The sequence below is a fragment of the Mugil cephalus genome, chromosome 18 (genome assembly GCF_022458985.1).
Source record: "Mugil cephalus isolate CIBA_MC_2020 chromosome 18, CIBA_Mcephalus_1.1, whole genome shotgun sequence".
Lineage (NCBI taxonomy): Eukaryota > Metazoa > Chordata > Actinopteri > Mugiliformes > Mugilidae > Mugil > Mugil cephalus.
Genome location: NC_061787.1, coordinates 8,432,782 through 8,449,722, shown reverse-complemented (window position 1 = coordinate 8,449,722; position 16,941 = coordinate 8,432,782). Strand labels below are relative to the sequence as shown.

Sequence of the window (16,941 nt, the reverse complement as noted above, 5' to 3'; positions counted from 1 at the left end):
GTACAAAAACATTGCACGTATGCAACTTGTGATCATATTTAATAAAATGCAGGTCTCCGCTTGGCAACACAGTTATATTTTTCCTTAGTGTGGTTGGTATATGTCACAGAGCATGTGTCATGAGGAAGATTGTTGCTTCTATTTCTGTAAAATCCAGGAACTCAAGCATAGGTTTGCCTTGCCAGAAGCATCTGGTTCTAATCCTAAGTCATTTTAGCCAAGTCACATTTTCATGCCTGCCGTCTTGGCCGATGGATGTTCTCCTTTGAACAGCAGCCGACCCACTCCTGGCTCTGAAATGCACATGGTGGAGTGGCCCCACAGAGAGACAGGACACGCCAATGCCTGTTTGGAAAATGACCTCCAGTGGTTGTGCAGTGATAAAAACGAGCTCTTACCTCGACTGAGACGTAAAATAATTTTCCCCCCGTCATTTTTTTTTCTCCCCCATTTATTTATGTCTTACTTTAAACTCCAGGTGCCAGCCTTTAGCAAATATCTAGCAGCATTACCTCATGGTTCAACCTGTGCAGCTGTTATTCTCATTCATGTCCTTGTCAAGGTTCCCAGCTTGATGCCCTATATCACAAATTAAGCATTTGCTCAATGACATGCTCCCGTGGAAGAGAACATGCACACACTGAAAAAAGAGACAGTTAAACATTCAGAATCCTGTTCATTTTATCTTTTTTTTTTTTTTTTTTTTTTTTTTTTTTAAGTTTGAACACAAGTGAGTTTTGAGAGCTGACTGGAAACAGGGATAGACAGTAGATAACATCTTTATGCCACAATTTGCATTTCCTGAGCTGGATCATCACACACAAGACCTAAGATAGGCAAAGGGCGAATAATCTACTTCCCCGTGGTTATTTTGGGATGCAGTAAATAAGTGATTCAGGTTTCAAACCAAGAAGTCATGTACTGCAGCTACCATAGCAGAATAAATGTAATAACACTCGTCTTTTTGTTGCATGCATTTCTTTATTGACCACAGTATCATTTTGAACCACCATAACAATTGGTGGACTGATTTATTTCACATATAATTCTTTTTTTCTTTCTCTTCATATGATAAAGTACAAATCAAGGCAACAGGCTAAGGTCGGGCAGACGCTGCGCAACTGTCTAACAGCCTAAAAAACTGCAAAGTAACAAAAATAAGATAATTTCTGTAATTATATATTTTCTATGGCAGTGAAAACTAGGTAGGCTAGGTAGCTAATGCACCCATTCGATTTCTCTTTTAGCTTTCGTCGTGAGGTCAAGATTGGACTTGACTCCATAAGTGTCTAATCACTATTATCTAAGGACATTCCTATTAGCCTCATCTATACTTTGCATTTAGTGCTAATCAGTAGCATACGACACACAAAACTAAAACAGTGACTATAAGAATTAGGCTGTTAGCATGCTGCTAGCCTCACAGCTATAGCTCTTGTTGAATAATTTTTAATACTTATTCCTTGATTTTATTTGCAGAATTCATCATCACCAAATACAATGAGACATCAGATACTTTAAACAACTGGATTGTTTCCTATCAAGAAAAGGGGAAAATTTTCGTGTATGGGGTGAGAAACTTTGATGTTGCTCTCCAACTGGAGCTCATTAGCATGTATTGCTCACGCTTGTTTCCTCTCATTACATCATAACAACATGAAGGTTCACCCACTGATTCCACTGAGGTGACAAAAAAAAAGATCCACAGTTGGAATATATATTTAGGCCAACTGAATCTTGACTTTGTTTGAGCCTGTTAAATTTGGTTTATCCTTCTACAACCAGAGCCTGAATACCCACATAGACAACTGGCCTATAATGTTGTGAGTGTTCACACTAATACTGTAGTTAGAGGTGTGCACTCTATGCCACTATGTTGAGTTTTTACATAATTTCAAACAACTGGAACTGAGCAGATTCAATATTGTCTTTCTTGGTCCTAGACAAAATTTCCAGTTAACTAAAATTACAGGGGTTTTATACAAATTAGCTTATTTTTCCTCTCTACTGCCTTTTAAATTGACAGGTAAATCTCAAGGTGTGTATTTCAGTAACAGTACAGTTCAGTTAGTTTATTGGTTTGTGTTAATAGTTTAACTTATTGCTTCTAGTGGCGCTGTCTCAACTCCCACTGCCGGAGGTCATGAACAACAACAAATTAACATGATGCTACTTTATGTTATTTTATTGAATGGTCTGAGGCTGGACTAGCAGCGTTCATGTAGCAACATAAAATTATTGTATAGTAGTATTACTGTAATCCTTTTCATTTTTAATTGTCCACCTTTGTCATACTTAACTAGTTTAAAGAGTCACACAAGTGGCATGTGACAGGATCCAGTTGTGTCTGGTGGGGGCCCTTTAGGGAGGTCTCCTGCTGTAATTGAAAATTTAGCACAATGCCACTGCTGTAGCCAAGGTAGGGAACAGCATGGGTCTCTGTTGGCAAGCTGTGGCTCTGAAGAAAGCGAAAGTATCTGTTGTTCAACATTTACATTTACAATTCCATTTGCCATTGTTTGAAGTACACAAAGTAACTCAACACAGCTGCACATACCCACGGCATAGATGCGGTGGAGCATAAATAAGGCTTCAGTGATATTAGTTTGTGATATATTCCCCCTACTATGCTATGATGTCACAGACTTTATTTTACCTTCTCAGGGCAAATATGTCCATATTTCATTTCTTAATTTAATTCCTGTGGACGTCCCTGGCTTCTATATCAGCACCCAGTTATTGGAACTGAGGTGAGATTTAATCACTCGCGACTGCACGTTCCCCACAAAGCATTTATTCTAACACTTTTTCCTGCGTTTACAAAAGGCATGGGAGTGTGTGGATGTATGTGCAACAAGTATTAATACAGAGCGAGTTGACATCATCCAGAAAAATACTGAATGAATTGTACATGATTCTAGAGAGTAGACAGCTATACAGTGGAGGTCTCTGAACATTTTAGCACTTAAATGTAGAGTTTGCAGCTCCAATGCATTCCGATCCATCTTTTCCATATGACAATTTAACAAAATCCACGTTTTTCTTTCTTGAAATCTTACTTTTGATGTCTTTGTCCGCACAGAATCTGCAGTTCTCGGGTTCATTTCATTTGGTTCCACATGTTTTCTGGAAAAAAAAAAATCTTCCAGCTCTACTTTAATGCCCGGCGGCCTCGCACACGATGATGAAAGTGTTTACGAGGGAATTAACATGCCTTTCTCCTTAACAAGCCTGAAATGACGGAGAGAAAAAACGTAGACAGCCGCTGCATCCGCTGCAGCCGCAACACAACCAATTTATTCTGCTCTTTGTAGATACAGTAGCTCTGACACCCGCTTCAGTCCAGCCGTGAGGTTGCTAATAAACAAAACACAACATAAAAAATACACTGACACACTTTTAATGTTTGTTTTTTTTTTCTGGTTACAGTTTCAGGTTGTCACCCATCTTCTCGGGTGATGGAGTGATGGTCACAGATTAGTCCTATTCCGTCTGGAGATGTAACACTGCCGAGTGCATGCTGGTGTGGCTTGTCTGCTAAAATGTGCAGAATGGCTCAGCGCTGCCGGGAGAAGAGGTTCCTCAGGGCATTGTTGTAGTTCTTATTGAAAGCAGTGTATATGAGCGGATTAAAGAAGGAGTTGGAGTAGCCCAGCCACAGGAAGATGCTTTTCCATATAGGCGGGATGTCGCAGGAGCACAGAGGGACGATGAGCTCGGTGATGAAGAAGGGAATCCAGCAAAGTACGAACACGCCAATCAAAATGCCCACCATCAGCGCTGCCTTTTTCTCCTTCTGCTCGCGCCATGTGTCCCCGTCGGTCTGGAAGGTCACGGTGGCGTGACGCACAGTAAATACCATCTGGGGTTGTTGCGTCTCGTCTTTTACCTGCAACGCAGCAGATCAAAGCATAAATCAGCTACAGTATCGACTCATTAATCAATCATACAAACCTGGTTCGCTCCGGAACGAGAAAAGCAATATCTGTGACAATGTAGGCCAAAGGGAAGCAATTACTGAAGGGAACAGTTTGGGGCTGATCCACAGAAGATGGATTATTTGCTTCTGTGCAGTCGTGTCAATCAACAGGTGGATCAACGAGCAGGAGCTTATTCACTCATTTCATACAAACTCAAACACACCAATGAGAGTTTATTCTGCATCTAGAAGCCCATTTTGTGCCATTTCGCTGTCATATCGCACAGCCAGGAAGGAGAAACAGAAAATGTCACAGTTTATTTGCGGACTTTCTCCTCCCATGTTTGAAGCCTAGAACAGCTCAAGGCTGACTTTATGTTTCTGTTTAGCCACTGGAGTCGCCCAGGTCACAACCTCTGTAAGGACAAACCATCCCCCGTAAATGAAGCGATTGGCATGGCACTGCTGTGTTCTGTTCAAGATTTAAACCAGAATGGAGGAACTCTTCGGAGTGAATTAAGTTGAATCAATGAAGGTCAACGGGGCTTATAACGGATGAGATAGAGGCCAGGAGTTAAAAGCATACTGCTGTTGGGAGTAAGGCTTGAAACTCCAGGGGTAGTTTAAGGCACATCAGCGTTCTATAGACTGTGCAGCGGCTAAAAGGAATACTTCAGTAGAAGCAGATTAATTCTTTGATGATATGCCTTTAAACGTCTGTTTTGTCTGACTTTGTGCTAGAAGCCTTGTTGTCAAGGTTAAGAAATTATAAAGGAATCTGTTTACTCAGTTTACAAAGGAAACAATAAATAGCAAATCTGCCTGTTAAATGTGAAACTTTAAACAGAGCATGATTAGCTCTGCTTAGCATAGCAATTTGATGAGTAGGGAGCAGCTAGCCTCTGTCCAAAACCTCTGATAACAACTACTTTATACATCTGCTTTTTTTTTAAAAAAAAATTAAAAGATTTATACAGAATTGCAATTCTGCAAATTCGGCCTTTGGTGAAGTAGAACCAGGATTCATGTCAGCACGGTGAGGTTGTCAAGCAAACAGGGGCTTCAATTCAGCACAAAAGAAAATGTGTCCACATGAGAGTGGAAGTAGCCCAAGGAGAGGGAAAAGGGAGAGACTTGTAAAAAAAAAAAGAAAAAAGAAACAGAAACAGAAAGAATAAAAAAAACATATGTCTTCAGCCAGAGACGAATGTGGCCCACATGCACACACTCTTAAACACACAATTGGTGCAAATCACGCTAGCTAGCTTATTGCTAATATTTGTACAGTTGCTGCCTTTCCTGCTGGGGGTTACTCAACAAATAGTGCCAAAATAGCCCAGCAGTCAGATCTACACAGATGGCACAAAGTGTTTGTACATAAATTAACCAAGACATTCATTAATGAGCAATTGAGGCAATTCTGTTGGGGCTTTTCATCTAATTCAAAGACGTAGGAACAGAATCACATCACTTTTGCATGTTGGCTGTGACTTGAACCATTTTCTGACACCATCAGTTTTCTTGCTTTTGGAAAGCAGTTATTTGTGCAACTGGCTCAGGAATCTGTGCATCACACCGATACACCAGTGCGCTCTCTTTCTTGTGCATATGTGTGGGTATATGTGTTTGAGTGGGAGTCTTTTGATGGATGAGTGCAGGAGGTTTATTATCTTGGATGTTGATGCCACCTCTCACATCATAGTTATGTGCGGACATTTTACAGGCCTTGTGTATGCTTGAAATGATGAGACCGAGCTTTGACTGCATATATTGAGCACATGAGCTGTAGGCACTGCCGTGGCTGCAAGACTGACTGCCTGCATAATTGTACTTGACATAAACGCCTGTAAAAGTAATAACATACTGTGCTAATTAATTCGGCGATTGTTTCACCCTGAGTGGCTCATAATTTTGTGCCAATATATGTTACGCTTACAAACACAAATGCTGAGGATTTGGGGTAATTGCTCTTTTCCTGTGTATTGTCAGTGGAACATTCTTCCTTCTGTAGAAGTTTGGTGAGTTCTCATCATCATCAGACGCTGAATGATTTTCGCAGGCAGCTTTTCACAGGTCAAACAAAAAAAGGCACCAGCTCCAAGATGCCAAAAAGAGGAGTCATTTACTGTTACTGATGTGTTTTGGGGTGGCTGTGACTGAATATTCTCAGTGAAAATTTCCTTGATTAAGCATTGGCTCATACTTGCAGAACAGCTCTAGACCTTTGTGTCTGCTGATTAGAGGAAGCACCACTGCCAGGAAGGTGCAGTGGCCCATTAAAGATGCTGGAGACAGTGTTTATAGCCTTCTACCTTCCGCCTACGCACATTTACAATCTGCTGAAGATGAGCAGGATGGCTTCAATTATTTGTCCGTATGTTCATACATCAGATACTTATGTTTCCTGGATTGCTGTGGAACAGCTCATCAGCAAAATAATAAATAAATGCACAGCTATCCGTACTTGCAGGTCGAGGGCATCGGTTTCAGGTGGAGGTACGGGAGGATAATAATATTATGAGTCATAAGCGTGGGGAAAAGGAATTTAAAAAAAAAAAGAAAATGAATAATTACCTCAGCCATAGGTGTGATCGTGTTTGTCTTGCGGGAGCCAATCCGAAACTTGGCGGCCTTGTAGATCTTCCAGTAAACAAACAGAACCACGCAGAGCGGGAGGTAAAACGCTCCAAAGGTGGAGAAGATCGTGTAGGACGGCTCCTGGCTCACCTGGCACTTCATCCCCTCTGAGTACGTCTCCCCCCAGCCGAAGAGCGGCGACAAGGAGATGATGGACGACAGCAGCCACGTCAAGGCGATCATCACATTGGAGATCTTTTTGCGCGTCTTCAGCGTGTACTCCAGGTGCCTTGTGATGGACCAGTAACGGTCCAGCGCGATGGCCGTCACGTTCCAGATGCTGGCCGTGCAGCAGAGCACGTCGAACGAGATCCACACCTGGCACAGCACGCGGCCCAGCTTCCACAGCCTGCCGTTGAGCTCGTGGACCAGGCTCAGGGGCATGACCAGAGCGGCCACCATCACGTCCGAGATAGCCATGGAAGCCACCAGGTTGTGGGGCACTCGGTGGAACGTCCTCACCCGCAGGATGGTCACCAGAACCAGCAGGTTCCACACGAAGGTGGCCGCCACCAGCATCGCCAGCAGAGTGAGAGTGAGCACGCTGAAGAGAGAGAAGGGCCGGTAGATGTTTCCCCCAGAGTCGTGGCCGTCCAAAGCTCCGCTGAAGTTAGCTGTCAGTGTGCTGGTGTTGGGGTACGTCATGGTAGCTGCTCACGGCCCCCCAGCCAAGGGCTCAAACAATTTAGAGACAGTTTCTGCACACAGCATTCTGCAGCGTGGAACAAGAAGAGGGAGACACTGATTTAATGTGATTGTAATATATAATTCTCAACAACACCTGCTAAAGGTGTCAGTACTCATGCCATGTGTAGCTTTTCCTGTAGCGAAATGTAAATCCACTGTGTCATTAACAAGAGGGCTAGTTTAGTGATTTGCTATAGTAAAAAGCACTTGAGTTCCTCATTTCGGCAGTCAAGCAACCTGCCTACAACTTTCAAGTGCAATTTCATCCGCTGTTAAAAACGCTCAAAAGTACTCTGTGACATCTCTGGTTCGAGAAAAGATCATAAATATTCAGTTTCATCATCCCACTGCTGGCCTTTGATTTTCATCAAAGTTGGCCCTCTGTTGCAAAATTAACAGTCTTTGTTGCTGGATCATTCGGGAATATCTAATTTTCTATCCAACACTGAGATCTCTGTTGAGCTTTGTGGAGTTAGATGTTTTAAGTGGTTGCAAAAAGAGTTGTGTCACTTTGAATAAAACTGTCTGCTCGAGAGATGCTTTATATTAATAGGATTGTCTCCATTTCAGGATCAGGAAAGAAAAGATTTGATGTGCACCCTCTGTCAGAGCATTCACAGGAGAGTCTACACCAGACAATGTTCAACAGTGCAAAGACAATGAATCTCAACTCTTATGCTGTCTGACAGCTAAATGTTCAGTCTTGTATTGATCTTTATGTTTTGCAACCGCTACATCCAGTTTAAACAAGGAGCCCAACTTGTCGTCAATTTATATGATTCCATCCACTTTAAACTTCAAATGAAAAACCTGTAAAGATTTATTGTTATTATTATTATTTTGATAACTAGCTTAGCAGTATTACTGGGAACAATAACTGTTTCACGCCCGGTGTTTTGGAAAACATATTCAGACGTGCCTGATTTTTCTCATAAGATGTTAATTTTAATCATTAATCAAGACCTCTTATTTATGCGCTGTTTAAATGTCCCCCGTTGCTTTGGTCCTATGAGCCGCTCCATCCTCTAACGATCCTCCCAGGCTTCTTTAAAATCCAGATCACAGTCGGTTATCCTGACACGGTGTATTAAGAGTTTTAGCCCTACTATTAAATATTAAATAGGATCATTCATTTTGCATGTCTGCGTTTGTTACATTGAGAATATCTGGATGACTAGCTCAGGGCTTTTTCCCCCAGGGCTCTTGCTGAAGTGTCCATAATGATTCTAACTAATGCATATAATACTGCTGGAATAATTGGCCCTAATTGGGTTGGATTTAAATTGCAAGACTTAATCAATAGTATCATATTCTTATGGCCACTTGGCTTTAACAACATTACTTTTGGCAATATTAGCAAAGAAATAATTAGATGACTAAAGGATGTAGAAAAATCACCATAGAGAGAAAACTAAAAATACAATATAGAACCTGGTGAAATGCTTTATTCTTGTGTACTTTTACTCCCAAGGGGTTGTGTCAGATTGATTTGCTTGTTATCAATCACTTAGTTTCATCAATGCTGCCCAGTAGGCAATAGCCCGAACAATGTCTCTATCAGCTTCTTTGTGTAAGTGACATGTGACACGGTCTCTTAGCATCACAATCCATGCCCTCCTATCAAAGGTTCCACCCAAGAACAGCAACGACGGCCTCTGTGCCCTCTCTTCTCCCCGCTCCTGTTAACAAGCGGAATAGCCATGAAATTGGACAAGCTTTATGAAAGGAAGAAGCAATCAAACATGCGGCATTCTGCAAAGCACTCCTGTATTTTCTCCGCTGGCATGTCAGGCAAGGTGCCTCAAAAGGCAGCTGCCACTCCCCCTGTGAACAGGTAGACGAGAAAGATGGGGGAAAAAGAAATGTAGGCTTGCATACAGGAGAGGAGTGAAGGGGAGAACACCTATAGACAGAAATATTCAGACTGACAAGAGTCACAGACTGAGGAGTTTTTTTCTTTTATCTGTAAAATGTCAATTCGGTTCAGTCAGCGTCTTGAAACATGCATGAGCCGGCTGGTCGTCTGCATATTTACTCGAGAACCTTGTGGGGTTTTAAGGTGAGGGACGAAGGGTGATTCACATCTCATTACCCATCAGGAGGTCTTCTACTTTCTACTCGGAGGGCAGAGATGAAAATGAAAACGGTGAAGGATTTTCACGATCCTGACATGGCTGCAGAGAGCAGGATATATCCAGTTTTCTAATTGGAAAATTAATCAAATCATCTGCAATCTTTTCTGAGTTTCAAAGTCTTTCAGGAGAAAATTGCGAAATTACACCAAGAGCCAAGGTGTTTATCATAATTTCAAAGGCACTGATTTTTGGTGCCAGCTTCTCTTTTTCTTTCCCAAATGAAGTTGTATTTCTTCTTCTGTTAATAATTTCAGGTTTTTCTTCCTCTTCTATGCAGTTAGCTTCCTAATAAAAACATTAAACCAGCAAAGAATGAATGAATAGGCACGGCTGCGGGTAAAAATTAAAAAATGAAACAACACTCTGAGGACTTAATTTCATCTGTGTGTCCAAGCAGGCATGTGGTAAAAAACTGCAAGAGTTCCAGTGACATTTTCTGTCTAAAGCTCCTTATTCGGAGATGGTGGTGTACTCGTTTTTTTTTACACGTTTATTTTCCAAGCAGAGTTTCCCTGAGGCTGACATTTGCAGCTGAACGGAGGGAAAATATCTCGTGTAGTATTACAATTGTAAAGCAATATTTCAACTGGGTGGCATTTCACTTCAGAAGATTTAGCACCTTGCGTTTGGTTGGAGCTGTTCCTGAACTGGAAATATTTACAACATGGTTCTTGCTTAGTGGGAAAACACAATGCCAGTGTAATTCAATTAAGTAATGCATAGTTTCTAAGAGATCTCACAAAAGTGTTGCTCTACACTATTGATGAAACTTTACCGTTTCAATTTCAGTAATTCCCCACGGAGCTCTCTTGTCCCATGAGGCACCCGCACATGTCTCGGCTCACGGGTGGAAATCAACATAGACACTTGTTACGCATCACCTCAGAAACGCGTCCTCACTTTTGAGCATTTGGAGTCTGAAAAACGATGCAAGAGAAGAAAAGTCGACGACCGGTCATTCGCATCCAGAAAACAGTAACTCACCCTGTTAACAGTTACGCACAAAGCAGCACCGCGCCAGAAGGTCTCCGCAGATTCTAAACATCTCCATCGAAATGCCACTTTGCTGGTGTGTCCAGACTGAACCGCTCGGAGCAGTGTGGATGGCATCAAAAATACACCTCGTACTGAGGATACAGAGGCGCTGGAATGAACCACGCAGTGGTCTGAAGGGGGTACTGAGTCCAATCGGAGGATGAACGCGGCGTTTTGCGGCCATGGCGGAGACTCCTGCGCGTTCTTGTTTGTTTGTTTTTTTTTTGTTGTTTTTTTTTTGTTTTTTTCGCCTTCACCTGACACGAGCCAAAGCTTTGTTTTTAGAGACACTTGTGCGCACGAAGGCGATTTCTCTTTCTTGTCGGGGTGTTCGTGTTGCTCAGAGAACGTTCCCTCCTCGTAATTAGCCTTACTCTGCAGTGAGCACGGGTTTCTTGAGGAGACGTGGATCCTGCTGCTTTATGCTGGGTGATACTTCCTCGCCGCCACCTATGACACCCCCCGTGGTATTCTCTCCTCATATCTCCCGTCCGCCTGATTAATCCGTATTTTTGTACAAGGCAGTACAAATCCACTTTGTGTTTTGTGCTCTGTTCAACTTGTAATAGAGTTTATTCCTGGCCCCATCTGGAATAAAAGACCTCATCTGTGTCGTGAAAATATCCTGAGAAAATCTCCCTCTGTGGTTCATGTAATTAAATTATCACAGCCTGCAACAGAACATTGGTGTTTAGCCACCTGCCAGTAATGGATCTGTTGGTTGGAGATGATTTTATTTGGAAACATGATTGTTTTTTTTCTCTCTCTCTCTCTGTTTCAATACAAGATCTATAGCCATAAAGACAAGAATAGATAGAAGCGGCAGCTGCAAAAAATATCCTGTCAGACTTTTATAATGTCATGGTGCAACTGTGGCACCCATCTGTCCATAAATATTATAAAACAACACTGCAGAGGCTACGAAAAGATGGTTTGGTTATACAGACGCACCGTGATTCCCAACAGCGACTGATAATAAATGCACCCATATAAAAGCTATGGGTTCAGCACCATGGTCAGCATCATAAAAACCAATTTGACTCAGCACAACCTGCATTAAGCCACACGCTGAATCAAAACACTGCATGCTCCACTCCTTCCCACCACTTACTTCCCTTCACCTCAGAGGGTACAATGAGTGTTTATCTAATTGTTGCCTGTATCAACACTCATTTTCTCCTAATCCGTTGGATTTGTTTGAAACATCTGCTCAAGTGGATGAGTGCGGCCCTGTAACTAACCGCGAAATATGCAGCTGCACACATGTGGAGCCACACTTGGTGTTTATCACATCCACCGCTCGAGGAAGGTGTCTGAGTAGCTTTAGTGCCCCTTTGCTCTCCCCCCTCCCTCCCGTCCCTCATACAGGTGATGCTAATGCACAAAATCAAATCAGCTTAGCAGTTGCTTTTGGAATCACTGCTGGGTAACCTGCTTTGCGACATCGTTCTTTGCTAATTATAGGAACATGAAGGCGTTAACGCAACCCACTCAAAGTGATGCTGCGAATGGGGTCCTTATTAAAACCGACGACATACTCGTGCTTCCAGCTGTTTAGTCTGGAGCCGAGGAAAATACGCCGCAGAATGCAGAAGCTTATGCAGAACCATGTGAGTGCCAATCACCGATTCAGCTGGAGATATAAAACAGATTCCTGTTTTTGAGCAGCTGTGATTCACCTTGCTCATTCGAAAAATGCAAACATCACACTTCATCTGCACTCCTTCTGTTGGCAGAGTGCACACGCCTCCCTTGTCCAAAGAAAAGGTGGCACTTTTTTTTATTTTTTCTCTCTCTCATCCCCCAGGCGCATTCCTGTAAATCACGTCTCTGACCTTGTTCCACCGAACTGGTCTCATCCCCCATAAATAGCCCGTCATCAATTATCCCTATTACTGGTGGAATATAATGCTGTCAGAGACTATAACTTTACATCGCAGGTCCTGGGAGATGACAGGAGAGAAAATATGATGTGGTCTTGAATCAGGGACGGCCACATAAATCCCACGGTGTGTGCCTCTGTGTGCCTGGGTTACAGAGATTGCGCCGTGACTGACAGGATGTTGAACACAGAGAAGCATGGAATTCTTTATTAGGGAACCTTCTGTTTGCAGGATGATCCTGCAAAGTCACATGTGATTCAAATACATGGCACACAGAGAAGGCGCGATTTAACGAGCCTTTCCGAGACACCAGTTGTCCAGAGATATAATGCAGCAGTGCAGTTCAGTGCACCTTAGTAGCTGCAGCACTGAGATCTTTATTGACTGCTCTGTGTTTTTACACACTCTCACACAATCATGCAGCAGAAAGGGCCACGTGTAATATGTATTTGCCTGTGTCCTTTGATAATAAATGTGCTGTACGGCATTAGAGGTTGAACCTTTTGAGCTCTTCTTCCTTTACTCTGCCGACAAGGCTGACATTGTCAAGCTCCGCTGTCAGCTGTCGCTGGAAATTAACGATATCTGTCGGCACTGCACCACCCACACCTAATTACAGCCATGAGTGTGTGTCAGTAGCTGGCAAAGCAGGAGTAGGTTCAGACAGGCAAGGTGTTAGGCTACGATGTGCTGAGGCAAGCAGCACTGGGCCACTAGATGTGATGAGAAAAAAAAAAAAAAAAAAAAGCCGAAGTGAGTCAATAAATTGCAAAGACGGAGAAGTGGATGTCGTCTTTGACAGGCTGTTGGCAGAGTACACAAGGAACAGAAATTCCTGCTTGTGAATGATGCTTCGAACACGTGCTGTGTTCTCAAAACACATTTCTTGGCATGGACTCAGACTTCAGGTATACAAGGTGCACGCCGAAGACTGCAGCTCTTACATGCATGTGTAATATTCCATATAGAGTACATAATACAGAAGACTGGCAAGCTTTATTTAGTGGGGGTGCATACCTCTGGCATTTATTCAGAGGTGCCACTTTGTTTCTGATTTAAGCCTCCTGTTTGCAAGCCATGCAACAGCCGTGCGTTTATTTGTAGCTAAAAAGTTACATTTTCAATGTTCAAATCCGAGTTTCTCACCACGAACTGCAGGTTTGACTGTTTACACACTTGTTTTAAACTTCCTCAAACATGATTTTATTCCCTTTTCATCTTTGTCAGTGCGCCCACGCTGACCATTATAGAGTGATACGTATTACAGAGGTTTTGATCATTATATAAGTGACACACGAATGATTCTTTACCTCCACTGCAATTGAAGTTGTTATCGCCGCGCACACAATTTTCAACCCGCCTATGAGATGTTCCCTGAAGCATTTGGCTACTTGTTAAGTGTTGCACATAACACATCGAACAGAGGTGTTCTTATTGTTCAGCAATCATCTTGATAAATTACTCTGACCCCAAGTGGGGCGGTGAACTTGCCAAGACTGGAAATACTGTAGGAACCCGGCTACGTTACTAGAATTTCAATCTGCTGGAAGTGACAGAATAGGCCTGTGTTTTTTTTTGTTTTTTTTTCTCCAAACGTACGTTTAAGAGTAATGGAAGAAGAAAGGTCAACTGGAAAGTACAAGGCCATAAGATGAGTTGCTGTCCACATGTCAGTGTACACCAGAGCTTATTTGTTTAGAATGCTAGAAATAAATGTTTCTTAAATGTATGTGTTTTTTTTATATGTATATTTGGATTTTCCATGCCGTGTACCAGTCAAGGATGGAGTTTCTGTCTTATTTTCTTGCAGATCATATATTCACACCTTTCCAAAGATGACACACTGAGAGCAGTGCATTTCAAAACACAATGAGTCAGTGTGAGAATCCTCGGTCACTTAACTCCTTGAGTGAAAAGCGCCACTGATTTCTGTCCAAACAAAAAATCCACATGTCTCTTATCCCAAAGTGAATGCAGACGCTGATTTACTCGCCGCAGGGAGAACCCGTTCAAGTGGTCAAATGCCAGTTGGCGCAAAGCACTTTCAAAGCATCTCAACTTCACAATGGGATTATTCTGCACGGTAATCTCTTTAGCGTTTATCTTTTTAAAGTCCCGTCTCTTCCAAAGTGGAGTGACATAGCCACATTCATTTTTAATGTTCGCACAATTCTGACTTGATTAACCAGACTGTTAAACGTCTTAAATAATTACCACCTTTTGAATAATTGAAAGGGAAAACAATGAAGCCAATTCGATCACTTTCATTTAATTATTCTTCGACAGGAATTTATAATTGAAATAGTTAATGAACTGTTGAAGTTTTTTTTTTTTTGTTTTTTTTAACTGGAAATTATCTAATTTCAGATCTAATGCCTTGAGTGATCCCCTGACTCGTATTTTAGGTGACTAGCCCGAGGTGTTGCCCTAAAAAAATAAGGAAATTAATAAAGCACTCAAGGTCGTGTTCCATGAAACTCCAAAAGAGCCGTCCATCTATTGCTCCTAGGCAGAATCCAAGGTAAAATAGGTTTCATAATTTTTTTAATTGCATTAGCATTTACGAGGCAAACTGTGAGAAGTGTGGTTTAGCATTACAATAAGTAATATTCTGCCGTGGCCCGGGAAACTCATTAAACAACACATATATTTTGTCCACTTCACATGTCTGGCACATTTGCTGCATTGCTCAAACCCTCTTCTCACCTTGCTGAAAAAACATACACAGTGCAAGGAGACAACAGACTCTGATGCCCCCCGACAACAGACACACACACACACACCACCTCAGCCCTGTGTATCACATGTCATCTCAGACACCAGCCCGTGTGCCGGGACCACTTGTGTAACAGTATGAAGGGCTCTTTAATCTGTAATTTGCTGCAATCAGAGACCCTGGACCTTTGGGGTACAATGAGTCAGATACTTGAAATTGATCCCTCGCCAGACACCATACAACGAGGGTCTACTGTCCTATTTTCCGCGCCGGAGCACCCTGCTTTTGTCCTAGTTGGTCGGCTTAAAGTGAAGTCAACGGTGACACGACTAATTTAGGAGAGGGAGCCCGTCTCCGCTGCACCTCTGGCAGAGGTTTTGATCCTGGGAGTGACAACGAGCCTGTAGTTTCTCGGCTCATGTTTATATAACATGCTCATTTAAATTCCAGGCCGTGCTACGCTGACACACCTCGAAGCAACGACTCAAAATAGCGTTTTCTCAACGTTTTCTCCCCCGTAGCTGTGCTAATATTTCCCTTGACATCGGATTCATTTTTGATGTGTAAAAACATATAGAGCATGTGGTGGAAATCTGTTCCGCTTGCAGATGGAATAAAAATCTAATAAGAAATGAATAATTAACTAAAAAAAAAAAAACTGTTCACACATTGGATAAACCTAAACCTAATGGGGACAGCATGTACATCATTGTGTTTCTTAAAGGTGGGTTTTTTATGCCCCTGCTGCGACAGTTTGCTCCTGCTGAGACGCCGTCATTCAAGGACTTGGTGTGTTCTGTAAACATCTCGTGAGCTGGTGTTTCGTGTGTAACGTGACTGCTATGAATAGAGCTGGATCGCTTGTTTGTGGCCCTCGTGATACATCTCATCCTCTTTTTCCTCTAACTTCTCATCTTTTGAGCGTCCTTGCAGAAGTTCGGCGTTGAAGAGGCTTGTGCTCTAATTTGTTTTTGCTCAGCTTCTCTCTCTTTGGCGTGTGAATTATGTCGCACTCACGCTGTTACACGGCGATGACACAAAAATACTCATGTTACATTATTTTGTGCTATTGACTCAATTGGTTTTGCCACTTATTTCCCCAGAGGTTGCTGGCACTGTTTTGAGGCCGAGGTTGTTTGAGGTTGCTGACTGCAGGCAGACAAAGGGAGTCTAGTCGAGGGCAATACTACACACTGTTTTTCAGGGATGTAAACACCCTCACTGTTTTCAAAATCATTTCTCCATGATAATGGCTTCTGGATGGAAACGCCACAATAGATTTGCACTTACTCACTGTGAAATCAGAGGAATATTCCAACTCAGAGCGATGGGCTTGCGTGACAGCTCGCTATTCTTTACATCAGAGCAACATCAGAGCCGCTTTTGTATTGGCTGCTGTGTGTGGCGATGATCGTCTGCTGGATTCTTCATTAGAAAAGAGCTTCTCAGACTCAAAGCTGGGCTTCTTTGTGGCCTCAATATTTAAATGTCAGCGATGTGTAAAGAGGTCTAAATTTATCCAAGAAATGTACTGCCTTAGAAAGGGGTTGTGTTAATGGAATTCACAAGAAAAGTCCACATGGTTATTGTTGAACTTGTGTGGCAATTTTCACTGAGAGTCTGAGTTATCTGTTGAGCGAGCCATTATCATACAGTCATTTGGTTGTATGAAATATTAATATTCATAACCACCCTTTCTTTTATTATGCCTACACTTGGTTATTGTTAGCTTGCCAAACTGCCAGTCTTGCTGACTAAAAGATGCTAATAGCTGCCTTGCAGTTTTCACGACTTAAGCCTGACATCCACATGGTCGCAAGTTCCATCTGAAGGCAGCAATAGTGGAAAGGTCTGAATTAGTATAACACCGTGCTCAAGTTGAGTCATTTTTGCCGTATTCACAAAAATAATTTATACAAATGGCCTCCT

The 16,941-nt window shown here is 42.3% G+C and overlaps 1 protein-coding gene across 2 annotated transcripts; it reads right to left on the bottom strand.

Annotated features, from left to right (window-relative positions):
• Positions 1 to 961: 961 nt before the first annotated feature.
• On the bottom strand, positions 962 to 10,501 carry htr5ab (5-hydroxytryptamine (serotonin) receptor 5A, genome duplicate b). Of its 2 annotated transcripts, none has more exons than XM_047568387.1 (3): positions 10,363 to 10,501; positions 6,494 to 7,268; positions 962 to 3,889 (listed from the first exon to the last, which is right to left on the bottom strand). In XM_047568387.1, exons 2-3 carry the CDS (start codon positions 7,199 to 7,201, stop codon positions 3,557 to 3,559), a joined length of 1,041 nt encoding a protein of 346 aa, XP_047424343.1. In that variant the 5' UTR covers positions 7,202 to 7,268; positions 10,363 to 10,501; the 3' UTR covers positions 962 to 3,556. The 2 variants fall into 2 exon arrangements, with proteins under 2 accessions (XP_047424343.1, XP_047424344.1); XM_047568388.1 differs by lacking the exon at positions 10,363 to 10,501 and adding an exon at positions 10,154 to 10,310.
• Positions 10,502 to 16,941: the final 6,440 nt, after the last annotated feature.